At 32.0% G+C, this 16,378-nt stretch overlaps 2 protein-coding genes across 2 annotated transcripts; one reads left to right on the forward strand and one right to left on the reverse strand.

Moving 5' to 3' along the window:
* Positions 1-3,009: 3,009 nt before the first annotated feature.
* LOC137814763 (endoglucanase 17-like) lies at positions 3,010-5,309 on the forward strand. The gene is made up of 8 exons (XM_068617655.1): positions 3,010-3,306; positions 3,412-3,618; positions 3,751-3,951; positions 4,050-4,142; positions 4,240-4,401; positions 4,486-4,591; positions 4,668-4,831; positions 4,907-5,309. The coding sequence occupies exons 1-8, from the start codon at positions 3,073-3,075 to the stop codon at positions 5,192-5,194; spliced, it is 1,455 nt and encodes a 484-aa protein (XP_068473756.1). The 5' UTR covers positions 3,010-3,072; the 3' UTR covers positions 5,195-5,309.
* Positions 5,310-6,173: 864 nt separating this feature from the next.
* On the reverse strand, positions 6,174-12,344 carry LOC137814761 (sucrose synthase 2). Its single transcript, XM_068617652.1, has 15 exons — positions 11,939-12,344; positions 11,699-11,831; positions 10,962-11,113; positions 10,676-10,868; positions 10,341-10,459; positions 10,013-10,229; positions 9,788-9,883; positions 9,531-9,704; positions 9,241-9,357; positions 8,963-9,129; positions 8,105-8,329; positions 7,418-7,739; positions 7,085-7,329; positions 6,877-7,015; positions 6,174-6,488 (listed from the first exon to the last, which is right to left on the reverse strand). The coding sequence occupies exons 1-15, from the start codon at positions 12,046-12,048 to the stop codon at positions 6,450-6,452; spliced, it is 2,448 nt and encodes an 815-aa protein (XP_068473753.1). The 5' UTR covers positions 12,049-12,344; the 3' UTR covers positions 6,174-6,449.
* Positions 12,345-16,378: the final 4,034 nt, after the last annotated feature.

Here is a 16,378-nt window from a genome sequence, read left to right on the forward strand (position 1 = left end):
TGGGCTAAAATCCTCTATCAGCTTTGAGATGGCAAACCCAGCCCAGACTTTAAAGTCCAAATTGCCATTCGGAGGCAAATGAAAACAGTAAGTGGTTCATTTAATATTGTCCAGAAACTAATTAGACATCACGGGATATGAGTGGTGCAGAGTTATTAGGAAATGGTGTTGGTCACATTATTTATAGTTATTATTTGAAAATATAATAGTGTTTTTGTGTTACCCTTGCTTGAAGCACGTGGAATGCAACGAAATTGTGTTAGTTGCACTTATGGTATTCATGGAATATTTGTGTGTTGTAATAGGTCTTTCTTTTGTGGTTATTTTGTGTCTTCTTCTTTTTCCTATCTTCATTCTTGAGATTCATAATTTGATGACTTACGCTTAAACCAATTTGTTTAGGGATGAAAAACAAAACAATCAATATTCCAAATAAGATATTTGGATCTTCTTTCTCTCCAAGGGTTTCTTGAGCATTCTTTTTACATATAAGAAATTGTTTGTCCCCTAGATTGATCACTCTCACACCTTTTGCTCGAGGTTGCAATCAAATCAATTATGACTTCTGAGATTGTTCTCGAACAAAATATACTTGGATATTAATTTTACATAGTGAATGACCCATTATGCTCTTGGAAAAATCTAAAGTTAACTATATATAAATTTTTAATCTCATCTATCTGATAAAGAAATGATTTTGTTATATATATGACTAGTGAAAAACATTTTTGGTTATATTATTTATTTCGTTCAATTTCAACTCTCTGCCATAATTTTTTAAAATGCAACAATGTGGTATTAAAATAAACGTTGGTAGTTTTATAAATTCACTATGTGTATTGATTATAAATTACATCATGTATAGTATTGTTTTTTTTTTAATTATTTTACTATTAATTGGAGGAAAAGTATAATATATATATATATAATATACCGCTTTTAAGCTTCAACAAAATATAATAGAAGGAAGAGTATAGAGAAAATCAAATGTTATATTTTGTTGAAGCTTAAAAGCGGTCTATTATATATATATATATATATATATATATATATATATATATATATATATATATATATATATATATTATAAGTATTTCAATATTTAAGGGTTAAATATGTTTTTTATTTTATTTTTTTTTCTTTTATGTTTTCATATTAAATTAATTTTCATTTTTAGTCCTACTTTAAATTTTAAATAAGAAAATTATTGCAATTGATCTTTGTATTATTTTTATACGATAAACAAAATTTCAAGATCAAAATTATAAAGGAAAAAAAATGATAATAACCTATTTCAATAATTTCTTTAAAAAAATATAAGATTTGAACCGGAGACAAATCAATTTCACAATATAAAAAATATATTTAATTCAATATTTAACGAGATTTTTTGAAGCAAAATAGATGAAAAAGAGATTTGATATATGATTCTGTACGCAGTAATACCAGCAGGAGTTGCATAAGTTGTAGTATTCATGCATGCATGACTGAAATTGTAGGAACGATACAAAACATATAATGTAGAATGAGGTTGGTAACAATTGGTATTATATGTGTGAGGGATCATACTTATCCCTATATATAAGTTCCATATCGATTATGTATGGGTCTTTATGAAAATGCTTCCTTCGCGTTTTGGTGAACTTCAAGGGATACTTCTTCTCCATGCTTCTGTTCATCACCTTTCTCCGACAGTTTTTCCAGTTCGAGCACCGTGCACTTGTTTTTATTCTATTTCTTCACTCACAAAAATACCAATTTAACAAAAATCAATGCCTTTCTTTCCCTGCTCTGAAGAACAATGGACAAGACAAACAAAAATTAAGTGGTAAATCAAATATAAAATAAACTATACGCAATTTGATTCATTTTGATTTTTTCATTTTTAAAAACTGTGTTAAAAATAATAAATATTTTAGAAAAAATATTCCTTTTCAATCGTGCTAAACATGTTTTTAATTTATAAAACCTAAAAGATTAAAATAGTATTATAAAGAACATTAGTTTTTATAACATATTTGTTTGTATCATAAAAAAAATAAGGTAAAAATATTTTTCACAGAATATCTCGCAAGGAAAAAAGGGGTAACTATTTTTTTTAAAATAAATGTTAATTAAAAATTCCAAATATATATAATAGCTTTTGACAAAATACACCCTATAGCAAATCTGATGAATAGTTTCAAGTGTATTCTCTTTGGCTTCAATTGCATACATTTCTCTAAAATTTTATCATCCAATAACAAAATAATGGAACCAACCACTCTGAGTATGTTTCATCATTGATGTGTATGCATGACTTGACTCTCTGATTATCACTACAAAAGTAATCTCTTGTAAATTATGTGTACGAGATATTCCAACACACTTTTTGATGTTGATGTCGACGAGATATGTAAGAATGGTTTTCTCTTTTCTCTGTTGAGTGCAGCTCAATCTTGGACCAATTTTGGAAGAAAGAATTGAGACTAACCATTTGTGAAAATGAGTAGACATTGAAGTAAAGAGCCATGTAACAAGAAACTTTGTTACTCGTAGTGAAGAAATTCCAAATCACAATGTTTTACAACATCTTCTGTAGACATGTATTCGAGAGGAGTGTGAGCTTGAGACATTAACAAGCTTATGAGAAAATTATCATCACTCAATTTAAGAGATATAAGAGTATTTTCAAAGTACATAGTAAAGGAAAGAGGAGTGGAAGTCATGGTCAAATGTTAATAAACTCCTGGAAACCATCTTACAGAAGAGAAAGATGATAGAAACAAAATTATATTATGATGATTCTCAGTACTAAAGAAAAACAAATATACATAAAACTTACTAAAACTCTATTAACATGAACAGTTACATTATGAGGTACGGTTAGATTATAAAGTGGTTTTGTGTGAATTAATACTTTAAAAAGTAAAATTGAAAATGAATGCATGGAGCTTGTATTGTAACCAAGTAACCAGTGACGTTGGTGAGGGAGCTTTTGCCTTTTATAAATAGATAGAAGAGGAGCAAGAGATACTTGCAGTTTGTTGTTGGTTGGGTTGGGTCTGCTCATTTTGCTTTGGGCAGTTCAGTATGACTTTTTCCCTCTTTTCTTCTGTCCTTTTCCTTCTTTCTGCCTTTTCCACCCTTTCTCACTCCCTCACTCCCCTTTCCCACCACCACCCTCACTCTGCCATACACAACTACAGAGATGCTCTCACAAAATCCATCATCTTCTTTGAGGGCCAGAGGTCAGGGAAGCTCCCTTCTAACCAGAGGATGTCTTGGAGGAGGGACTCTGCTCTATCTGATGGCTCTGCCATGAATGTATGATACTGTTAACACCAGAGTCTTACCCTTGATCTAAGTCCCCATTTTTTTTGTTATTTGGCTTGTGTACTTTGCTTATTTCGGCTCCAATGTACAATGCAGGTTGATTTGGTTGGAGGGTACTACGATGCTGGGGACAATGTCAAGTTTGGTTTTCCCATGGCCTTCACCACCACCATGCTTTCTTGGAGTGTTATTGAGTTTGGTGGGGTGATGAAAGGTGAGTTGCAGAATGCCAGAGAGGCCATTCGTTGGGGCACAGATTATCTTCTTAAAGCTACTGCTCATCCAGACACCATTTATGTCCAGGTTAGTCTTCTCTTCTCTTCCTAATAGTTTCTTTTATCTGTCAACTTTTCTCGTGTTATATTGGTGCGCCAAAATGCTTATGACTACGGAGAAAGCAAGGGAAGTAGGGTTATTGGGTGTGGTTTTTTGCAGGTGGGAGATGCGGAGAAGGACCACGCTTGTTGGGAGAGACCTGAGGACATGGATACCCCAAGAAGTGTTTTTAAAGTAGATAAGAACAACCCTGGTTCAGATGTGGCTGCAGAAACTGCTGCGGCCCTTGCAGCTGCTTCTCTGGCTTTCAAGAAAACTGACCCAGCCTATTCCAAGACTTTGGTTAGGAGGGCTATTCGTGTATGTGATTTATTTGACATGAAAACCACGTTTTGATTGTAAAGGAGTTATCTCAAGTAATCTTGAAAATGTGATGTTGTACCTGTTTATGAATATAGGTTTTCCAGTTTGCTGATAAATATAGAGGATCCTACAGCAATGGGTTGAAGTCCGTTGTGTGCCCTTTCTATTGCTCCTACTCGGGTTATCAGGTAATGTTGTAATATTTAATGAGAAGCAGAGTTGTACTGCATTTTTGTGGAGAGCAAGAACAGGTCATGAATGATGATGCCTTTGAAAATATGTTAGGATGAGCTGTTGTGGGGAGCTGCTTGGCTTCACAAGGCTACTAAGAACCCAATGTACCTAAACTACATTAAACTCAATGGACAAACCCTTGGGGCTGCAGATTCTGACAATATCTTTGGATGGGATAACAAGCATGTTGGAGCAAGGATACTGCTTTCCAAGGTCCAAAACCATCCCTTTTCTTTTACAGGGCTGGTAACATCAACAATAATGGTTTCCAACTCATGTTTGTGTTCTTGGTTTCAGGAATTTCTTGTTCGGAAGGTGCAATCCCTACATGATTACAAGGGGCATGCAGACAATTTTATCTGTTCTGTTATCCCTGGTTCCTCCTCTTCCCGATTCACCCCAGGTAAGTTGCTTTTGATTTCCTTTTTCTTACGCAACTATGTGTTAGCGTGTAAAAAGGTGATGTTTTGTAAACACAGGTGGACTTCTGTTCAAGATGGGTGATAGCAATATGCAGTATGTGACTTCCACCTCGTTCATACTCTTAACTTATGCTAAATATTTGACCAAAGCCCATGTGGTTGTGAACTGCGGTGGAACCACAGTGACTCCAAAGAGACTACGAGCTATAGCCAAAAAACAGGTACAGAAAGACCAGACCCATGAGTAGAGGGTGCTAAAATATTCTGTTTGATCTTGATTTGTTGTTATTTTCAAGGTGGATTACTTGTTAGGAGAGAACCCCTTGAAGATGTCCTACATGGTGGGGTATGGACCACGGTATCCGCGAAGGATACACCACAGGGGCTCAGCAGGGTTCAGTGTGATGAATTCAGAATCACCCAATCCCAACATTCTAGTGGGTGCCGTTGTTGGAGGACCGGATCTGAATGATGGGTTCCCTGATGAACGGTCAGATTACGAGCAATCAGAACCTGCTACTTATATCAACGCACCTCTTGTGGGATCACTTGCTTATCTCGCACACTCCTTTGGCCAACTCTAGGAAACACTGTCTCCAACTTCTGTGTGCACCTTTTCTTTTAATCAAAATGTTAACCAGTTTAAGTGTTAATTCCACCTCGTTGCTGTTGATTTTAATGGAAGATGGTTTATGTTTACACGCTTGGTTCCTTGTGAACATTGAATAACTCAAAAAGTATAAAATAATTTGAGGGTGGGAATGTGAGAATGTACAGTGATGATGGTTTGTTGGGTTCCCTAACAGAGGGCCTAATCCTTGAAAGTTGGAAGTAATGAATAGTTAATAAACAGTGAAAGAGTAGCAGAGGATATAAATATAATAATGAATGGGATATAAATATAAATATAAGTGTGCTAAGATGATCCAGTAATAATATTTATTTGAATATTCTACTGGGTTGCACATAACGAGCTTTGACCGTTGAAAAGCATATAGAGAAATGTGGATGAAGATTGACATGTGAAGTGTAAGAAGTAGCAGGTAATGAGTGGTGCGAGGTGAAGGGATCATACCTAAGATGGAAAGACATTCCTCCACCCTCACTCACATAAATGTTCAACATACACATTATTTCTTCCCTGTAACTTTTTGAAGAATAAGAACATATATAGGTTTTGTTTTCTTCTTATTTATTATTTTAAAAGTACTTATACTAGAGTTCTTAAAACAAATTCTAACTTCATTGCACCAATGTATTTTTAACAAGAGTATTCTTAAAAGCTTTTTCTCCAATGAAATTATTTTAAAAATATATATCTCCTATCTCTTTCTATCTACAATTTTTAGTTTATTTAATTATAACTTAATTTTAAGATTCTGAAAATATTTTTATGAAATAATGTTATAGAATTTCTTTTTGTAAAGAAATCAAACAACAGTAGTTTATGATTCCTTCTTCTATGATCTTAGTTCATGGTAAAAGTGTTATTTTCAAACTTCAAAATTCAAGGCTATTTAGCATGTAGTCTTACACCCAACAGTGAATCGATCTCATCACAAGTTCTAAGATATACTCAATTTTTTATTCTTACTCATCAGTGAGGATCACAATCCAAGTCTAGATCATTGCCAACTACTAATCAAACGAAAACAGGAGACATTCAAACTCAACAACCAGTGCTCACCAGCTCTCATATAGTCCAACTTAACATAGATAAGTATCCATGAAACTCCTCTATGTCGCATCACATCACAAGATTTGAGAGCACGAGAAGTAAAGTTTTATTTGTATAGATTCTTATTATGTCTGCTGTCATGCCTCGGTAAAAGTATCTAGTTAACTTGCATCATCCTTTGCTAGCGGGACAGATTTTGCCTGCAAAAAAGGTAGTAGAGCACAAAATTAATGCTATAAATAAGAAGCCACAGGGCAAACCTCTTCATAAGAACTAAGAATGCATGTAAGAAAAATGCCACACACAATTATTGACTGCAATTGAGTGAAAAGTTACAATATTTTGTTATAATTTTGCAGTGTTCAATAAATTCGAGCTAACAATAGATAGTATATCTGTGAAAAATAGAAAAAATTAACTATAAGACTACTATATGTTAACTCAGTTGTAATTTGAAAATTTTGATTTAGTCATGAAAAGATAGTTGGGACTATAAACGTGTGGTGGGGCAGAACCATGAAGTAATGCTAGCACTGTTCAAGATGATAAAGCTCGTAATCCTGCATGAACAAATGTCATGTGACTCACCAAATCGCGGAACTTGAGGATGTAGAACATCTCAATATATCGTCGAGTTTCACGCCTCTCTAATTTGGAAACGTATTTCCAGAAACTGTAAACTCCCGCCAAAGTCATGAGCCTTTCAGAATAAATCTTCCAAGTGTACCTGTTCATATTAGCTGAGCTTAGCATTTGTCACAAGAAAGGCAACAAAGTTTTAGCTTTGATTACCTACCTTTCATAAATTCTTTGAAGACCAGCTTCAGATATTTTCTTCCAATGGCTTGGGTCCTTCTTGCATTTCTGGAAGAATTCAACCAATAGCTCTGAAGCTTGTTCAGGGTGATAAGGATCAATGTGAAATCCTGATATACCATGCTCAATGATCTCAGCAGGACCACCATTGGAAGTAGCAAATGTGGGGAGTCCACAGGTCATGGCCTCCACAACTGTAAGCCCAAAAGCTTCATAGAAAGCAGGCTGAAAAAATGGAGTAGTTACAAAGAAAACCTGAGCGATTAAATCAAATAGGAAAGAGATATGAGTATAATAATTATAATATTAATACCTGAACGAAAGCACCTTGTGTGTCTGCTATGTAGCGATACAGCTCCCCGTTACGTGCCCTATTTGTCTGGGCAGCAATCCAACGAAAATCACCATTTAATTTGTACTCTTTCATGAGGCCATGCATCTTCTCAATTTCTGCAATTTCTTCTCTGTCGCTGGACTTCTTTACATCAATGTAACCAGCTACTATAACAAGGTTGACCAGTTCCCTCAATTTGCTGTTCTTAGCAAAGCATTCAACCAATCCTGTTATGTTCTTCACTCTGTCTAGCCTTGCCATGGAGAAAATTATGGGCTTTGACTTGTCATTCAGTGATCCACTGTCACATAGAGACAGTGATAAACGCATTAGCTTTGGCATGCGCATAACGCCAAAACACATCTTAACAGTTCTTACAAACAGCTTGAAGTATTATATCCCTTATTCGGAATAAGTGTGTGGTGGTCTGAGTGGGTTTTCAAACATGGGATCAGTACTGAAGGACAAGTTATGACTTGAAAGTGGAAGCTGATGGACAATACTTAAGTTTATGCATGATGCATAACAGACAACTAAGTCAACTTTCATTTATATTGATCCTTTAGAGCATGGATGGTAAAGGAAGAACTATTAAATTAATCATAAGATCAACTACACATGGAGATACGGATTAAAGTAAAAGTTTTGCATCTGAAATAGACTCACGTGTATTCATCACTCTGTGCTGTATCATACAATAGCTGTTCAATTGAACCATGTAGGGATGTAAGCCTCTTCTGCTTTTCAGAGTAGGGGAAATACATTGACATATCTGCTCCAGGAGAAACAATATTGAACTTGGGATCAAAAACATCAATGCCATGGACAACCCTATACAACCCAGGAAGAGTAAAACCAGTGTGGCTCTCATACTGTCCAACGGTATTTTTCCTGAAATATAAGGTGAAAGAAAAAGAAAATGAAATGAGTAGCATTCGCATACCGAAAACCAAAACATACATAAAGGTTACTATGAAAAAACTTAAATATAGGTTAGCATCAAGCATGGATATCTGAGATGTCTAGAGAGATGCTTAAGCAAAATAAATGTAGGTTAGCACCAAGCATGGATATCTGAGATGCTCAGAGAGATGCTCAAGCAAAATAGTTAACTAGCCTACGTGCCTATCATAGAGGTTTCCAAGACAAAAGAAGTGACTAGGTGTATGATATAACTGAGTGCAATTTTGTAAGCCATAACTAATTATGTTATACCAAAACAAAGAATCAATTTCATGGTACAATCATAGGTAATGAGCCATGAGTAAACTCACACAAGAGATTATGACAGTAACTCCAACAGAAAATCTCATGACAATGGGTTTATATCAGTATTTTTCCTTATCTGTTGTTAATCTTGCTCATTTTGACCAAGTGTGTGAGACTCTAAACTCACTTGGATTCCTAGCATAATTGATAACATTAATAAGACATGTGACAAAGGGGATAAAGGTGTAGAGCGATATCAAGAATTATGATTCTAACACCAGTAAGGTAAACATATACAGTGAAAAATATTCTTACGTTCCTGCAATCTCTTGGTAAGTACTGGTGATGATAAAATCAGCATTATTCATGGCTATTAGATCAGCAGTGAACTGGCATGAAAAGTGATATTTATCATCAAATTTCTTCCAATATAAATCTGAATCCGGATATTTTGTCTTCTCAAGTGCATGCGCGATGGTGCACTACACATGTGAACATTCAAAATCAATTTAAGGTGGATTGTCAGCAGTAGATAACACGAGATTTCACATTTAGAAAGGCAAAGTAAGTTAAGAAAGAAGAGGGACAAGAACCTGTGTAACTCCCATCTTATAAGCCAGTAAAGACGCAACAAGATTCCCATCACTGTAGTTTCCAATGATGAAGTCAGGATAACCTTGTAACTCAGCAGCAATTTCACTGGCAACATCCTGTTGACATACTCAACCATCAATATTAAATGAAAATGATAGCACAAGCAGTAAACGTTCTGAGTTACTCGACTCTTTAACAAATCTAAATTAAGCTAAGAAATTGTTTAAATTTTAATAATGATTCATGGTCAAGTGAACAATTCAAGCTATATATGTTTATGGTCTTTTACCTCTGCATAAGTCTCTAGATAAGGCCACACATCAAACCTTGAAATCCATTTACGGAGAGTTCCTGACTCTGATCTGAATGGAACTCGCAAAATATGAGTGTGGTCAGTACCACTGACTCTTTCTAGTCGTTGATTGCAAGTTGTCCCCTTTGCATCAGGTATTAGCCTGGTAACCTTCAGAACAGCCGAGAATTTAACTTGATTTGAACTCAAAAAACAATCAAATACAATAGCAAGATCGAAAGAGTTACACGTACAATTAGAATTCTAGGAGTGAAATCTAGTCCTTGTTTCTTAATCCGAAGGAGCATCTCATTCTCAAGGGCACGCACTTGATCTAGTATATAAACAACCTGCATAGAAAACCTTTCATGTAAGATAAAAGGATGGAAACAACTAAGGGAAACGAAAAGATGGGGCATTGAAACAACATATGCGTATCCTGCTCAACTATTCTTTTCAGTATATGGCAAATATGATACCTGCCCACCAGTGTCTGGCAAACCCAAGACATTGGCTTGTCCGAAGAAGCCATGAGGAGATAATATAACAACATTGAATACCATTGGCACTCTGCCAAGAAAAGTCTCTAGTGTAGAAGGATCAGGAGCCTGAAGAATATCCAGTAGCAGATGCATCGTTTCCAATACCCTTTGAGCAGTATCACCCCAACCTCTCTCAAAACCCATTCCTTGTAACCTACATTCAGAACGGATCATAGGGGGCAAAAAGCTAAATTGTCCTACAAAATTCTCACAGCACTCTATTGCAAAGTCAATACACGTAAACCCGTTATCACATATCCCTTACACATATTCAAACTCTGAATAGGGTGTATCACGTGGAATCTTAGAAAGATAATCCTCAGTCTTGGCCAGAGCAGCCTGAAGTTTGGAAATGTTATGTATTCTATCATTTAACATCAGAGCCTGCAACATGGACAACAAGGGAGAGAAAATGTTCACAATTATTGATTCCTCCTACTAAAACAAAAAATATAACTAAGACATTGAGTACTCATAAGCCAGTTTAAGAGGATATATATCATCAAGAGAGAAGTCCATAAGTTTCATTTTGAAACTATAGCTGCTGTCATGTAACATAACCATATTATTGAAGTTCATAACATAACAGAACATACTTACGTGGCCCTTATATTTGTGAGCTCGGAGGAAATCAAGCAAGGGTTCCAAGGAATCTTTGTTGCGGAACATATTTGATGAAAGGTGGCGATTGAGAAATTGGACACCATTGCCAATAGATGATGAACGGGATGGACGAGGAAATGAGGCATTAAATGGCTCAAAATCAAGTTCCAGTACAAAATTGTCATTACTCCTAATGCAAAATAAACAGAAACAGTCACCAATTTCAGAAACAGTCCAGGGTCAGAGTTTATTTCTTCAATGAAAGCTAAGCAGTATTTCTTACTTCCCATCCACGAGTTCTTCCTTAAAGCTGAGATATTCAGAAACGCTTAATTGCTCCACGCTGAGTTCAGAGACATTAACACGGACATATTCCCAAACACCAGGTCTTGGACGAACTCCTATTGCCACAAAAGGAGGCAAAACTATGGCTTCCTGTCACAAAAATAATGCTACACATTTTAATTACATATCTTAAATCTTCCAATGTGATTGCGAAGTAACTTTCCCGAATATCACAGTTTCAATCGTTGACAGTACCAACAACAGTACTGGGTAGCTGACAATGACAATAAATTTTCGTAGCCATTGTCAATCACACACGTCAATTGCATGCACACTTGAAATTCCAATTTAATGCTTTGTTTTGAATATAAAATATATATTTGTATTTATTAAGCCCTTATCGCTAGGATATAAATCAAGGTCCCAAATACTTTGTATTTATTTCAGTTATTTAAAATAATAATTGATCTTTGCAGGAACTGAAAAGAAATTCCTAAAGATTATCACATAAGCTATAGAATAAGGCTAAAGTTGGGTGGAATCTTTCATCACACAAGTACCAAACTCTTCAATTATTTTTTAAAAGAGTATTTATTATCAGGCCACTTAAATCTCATTAATTAAACTGGTTAAACTTCCTTTAGTGGGACCTGTATGAAATTTTATGAAATCTTAAAAAATACTGAAAAAATCACAACATTTTTAAGATAGTATTTGATCTAAACCCAAAATCACCTGTGCAGCCCTGACAATCTCACCGAATGGGCCATTTTTAAGGTCCAACTTTGCTTGCTCGTCACCAGGGATGTTGTCAAGTTCATCAATTAAGTTATGAGGTTGCAAAATCCCTTTCCCCTGAGCCACATACCTTAAAAAACAACAACATGCAAATACAAGCACACATAGAAATGAGACATACTAAGAAAGGTGCATCAAAGACATAAAAAAAACATGTGGGGTTGATAAACTAAGAACCTGGAGAGGAGAGAAATGAGTTCGTTACGATGAGCTGAGAGAGTGTCTTGAACTCGGTCTCTGATACTGGGAAGCCGACCAAGTGTTGGTTTTGATGGTTGCTTAGCCATGTCCGAACACTGTTGTTACGTATATATATTCGTTAAGTTGCTCTACTTAACTGCAAACTGATTCAGATTGAATTTTTTGGAGTTTCAAATTGCAAGTGGAAAAACATGGGAGTTAAAGAAGAAAATTGTTATCGATCATTAGAGCTGAGTTCATTTATATAGCGAAGAGAAAAGGAAGGAGAAAGGGTACACGTGTCAATCATTCACTCTTTTCCTCAATGATGTTGTTGAATGAGTACATTTTTATATTTATATCTTTATATATTGCTTAAATAATCTTAGTATTTTGTACCATTGTATGAGTAACAACACTTCTTTTAGTTTTTATTTCAAAGAGATGATAAGTCAAATTAAAGTTAATTACCTAACAAATCGTCCAACTATCTTTTTAAGTTAATAATTACTATAAATTTAAAACTCAAATTAAGAGTTTTAATAATATAAGAGAAATTATTTTATACTTTAATGTACAGGTTTTTTAAGAAATAAATATTAAAACCTATGCATAGGTGTTTTAGAGTGTTTGTCAGTTTTTTAATTGATTTTAAAAAAAAATTGAAATCTCATCATGTTCTTTTTTTTATAAAAAATGATCGAATAAAAAATTTAAATCTAATTTATACTCATGTTTATATAAATTATTTTAAGCCAATTTCAATATACTTGTTTCAATTCAAATCTATATTTTTAAATTTAAAATTCAATATAATTAGTTAGATTTGGAGTGAGTATTTTAGTAAGATTTAAACAAAATATCTTAAAAATGAATTAGTTAAGACAATTTAGTAAATATGTAAAATTCCTCTTTAATTACACTTGAGGTGTCTTTGGTTCAGTTTCAGTTGAGAAATTATCCAGTCTATCTCTATTAAATTATCATTTATCGTTATATTAAATATTTATAAATTGAATTGTCACTCATCGTTATTTTAAAGATAAATCTTGTTCCTCTCATCAATTATAATATATTTTCAAAAAAAAAATGAAAAAATTTCAACAGACATAAATTATAATATTAAAAATCGAAAAAAAATGTAGAATATACTAGGTGTTCATATTTTAACAAATCCGAAAAATAAGAAAAAATTTATAAACAAAGAATTAAATAATAAAAAAATAATGCATGAAAAAAGGTTTCAATTAGAATAATCAGACATTGATCTTCTAGTTGAACCATCCTACTATTAACAGTGGTATATAATCCCTTATTCTCTTAAAATTACAATTTAATCTTGAAAAGTAGTTTAATTATTTAATAAAAATTAATAACTAAATTAATTCAAATAAAAATTAATTTAAATTTATAATATATAATAATCTCAATTTTTAATGACAAATTTATTCAAATAAAATGAATGTGACTTTAATATAATTTAAATGCAAATTAACTTGTTCCGAATAAATAGATATTTAGGTTTCAAATCCAATCTATTTTATTGGATATATAGTTATCCATCCCTAATCAGCAGAAAAATGTTTTTTTCTTTTACGATTCGAACAAAATTATAATCCTAAAAAAATATACACTTAAACATATATAACAGAAATTATTTTTTTACATGATTGAGTACAACGGTGTTTAATTTTGAGTTTAACTACTGACTAAAGCGTCAGAAATAAGCTAAATACATGAGTTCACTTTTGCTTTAACTTGTAATTTTAATTTTTGATGAAAAATTATGTCTAAAAATATAAACACGCGTATAAAAAATTATAAATTTGCTAAAAGGATATTTTTCAAAAAGTGTATTGGTAATTGAAATTTTATACTTTCTATAAAACAAATTTCTCAAAATATTTTGTATAATTAAGGTGGTTGGTGTTAATGTCATAAGAAAACGAAAATTCTCTTGGAACAGAGACAGATACGCTTATTAGGTCATCAACCTACCCCAATAGACATTCATGAATCTATCTATTGTTCTTTAATACACATCTTTTGTGTTAGCATCATGAATAATCCAATAAACAGTTTCAAACGTAAAAAAGAAAAAAGGGTCACCAACACATCTTATCCTAAACTTTTATAAAATAATAAAACCTTGTGCTTGTGCCTTTAATGCACTCATTGATGATTGCCAAAGGAATCCATTGATTTGGTAGTGGCTCGCACCAAAAAACTCACTGGGTTTCACCTTCTTTATCCCATTATTATATTGAACTCAATACTGTTACTATTTACTGTGACGTGCTTCTTTTTTATATGTTTTTGGAGATTTTACGCCATTAAAAATAAGTCAGTTTATAATGATAAATTTTATTCGAGGATTTAATTTTATAAGGTTAAGTATTAAGAAATAATTTTAAAATTAATTGAATTTTATAAAGTTTTTAACACTATAAAAAATCATCAAATTATAATTAATTCTAGAAATCAAAATAATTAACTACTATTAAACTAAATTAGGTATTATTTTAAAAATTAAAATATTATTAGTATTTGAAGTAATTTTTATTATTAATAAAAAATTATAAAATAATTAGTATATAATAATTAACTATATTTTATCTATTAATATTTTAGATTTTAAATTAGTTTCTGAACAATTAATTGAGATCAATTTAGAATCTAAAATATTAGTTGCTAAAATCTTTATAGTTAATTTAAATACTAATTTATAAATTATTTATTTTATTAATAATAAAAATCACTTTAAATTTAAATAATTTTTTAGTTTTTAAAATGGTATATAATTTAGTTAATATATTGACTAATTATTATTTTTATTTAATTTTAATTGTTATTTAATTAATTTTTTATAATATAAAGTGATATTTATATTTATTTATATTGTAAATTGTCATTTTTAGTTGATGTGAATTTTTAACATTAAATTAAATAAAAAAGTTAAATTTATTATACTATCTATTATTGAATTTTTTACACCTTACGAGTTTTGATAAGTTGAAATTCACTTTTGAAGAGTATATGCAGCATGATCTTGTGGTAGTTTCTGGGATATGCACCATGATCTTATGCATTCAGTATCTGCCCATGGTTCTATCACCTTCGGTATTCTGTGTGCCATAATTGAACGACCTACTTCTGTTTTTTTAATAAACAACACACTTATATGCTCTGGGATTTGACTAGCGAACATTTTTTATTTTAACTTGGACCTTTTTTTCTAAAGGAACTTAACTATTTTATTTGGACAAACATTTTAAATCAATACGTGGCTGAGACAAAATTTGGATTGTATTTTTTATGATATCTTATATAAAAAAAATGATGAATCGCTTTGAAAATTTCATTTCAACCTTCCATGATAACATTTCTTGCTCAAACTTTAATTATGTTAATTCTCAATGCATTGTTTGTCAATGAAGTTGTTTAGGTTATTTTTAGGAGTTTTTTTTGTTTTTTTCTGTATAAGTTTAATTTAGTTTCCTGTATTTTTTATATTATTTTTTATATGATGACGCGTAATATTTAACATAATTTTTAAAAACCATTATAAATTGTTTTGGTCAGTGTATTGTTATTTGAAGTAATTAAATTACATTCTCTTACCTTAAAAACATGATCTTCTTTTAAAATATGCATGCAGTCTCATCATCTTCTTTAAACGATCCACTTTTCTATAATTTTTATTATACACATAATATATTTTTTTGTTGTATTTTAGAAAAATAATGTTAGGGATCCAGTGATTCTACCTTGTTGATTTTCATGGGTGAAAAACTTCTTAAACTGTCATACTGTTTCCGTTTTGTCTATTAGGCACGAAGCTTCATTGATAGGGTTGGGAAATAAAACCATTACTCTCTTCATTCACTTTCTATCAACATCTTACAAACATTACTACAAAAGACACATAGACCTAATTTCTCATGTTTTTACTCCTACCTTCATTGGTTACTCAACAATACCACATCCCAATGACTTTTTATAGAGAATAAGTTGAAAATAACAATTTATTATAACCAATTTTATAACTTCTTTCTCTTAGTTGTACTTCCATATTCTCGTTCTTTTACTCCTCTTTGTTATTTTTGGATTTGAATGATACATGCAAAATGTATTTTGATCCTCAAGTCAGACTTCAACATTGACACTCAGTGTTTAACATTAAATGATTGCTTACCTATCCATTATGATATATGCTAATTTATATAATTATTATAGGTTCATTATCATTAATAAACCTAATTAAAGGAGATTAATAAATATTTAGTCGTTAATCATTCTGTTATTGGTTATGTGAGTCACTATCGATTGGATACAAATCTTATCGGTACAATAATTTTAATAAATGACTGACAAAATAAATGATGCATTAATTTTCTACATATCATTAAATATTAATAAAATAATAATACTTTATTA

The sequence above is a fragment of the Phaseolus vulgaris genome, chromosome 1 (genome assembly GCF_000499845.2).
Source record: "Phaseolus vulgaris cultivar G19833 chromosome 1, P. vulgaris v2.0, whole genome shotgun sequence".
Classification (NCBI taxonomy): domain Eukaryota; kingdom Viridiplantae; phylum Streptophyta; class Magnoliopsida; order Fabales; family Fabaceae; genus Phaseolus; species Phaseolus vulgaris.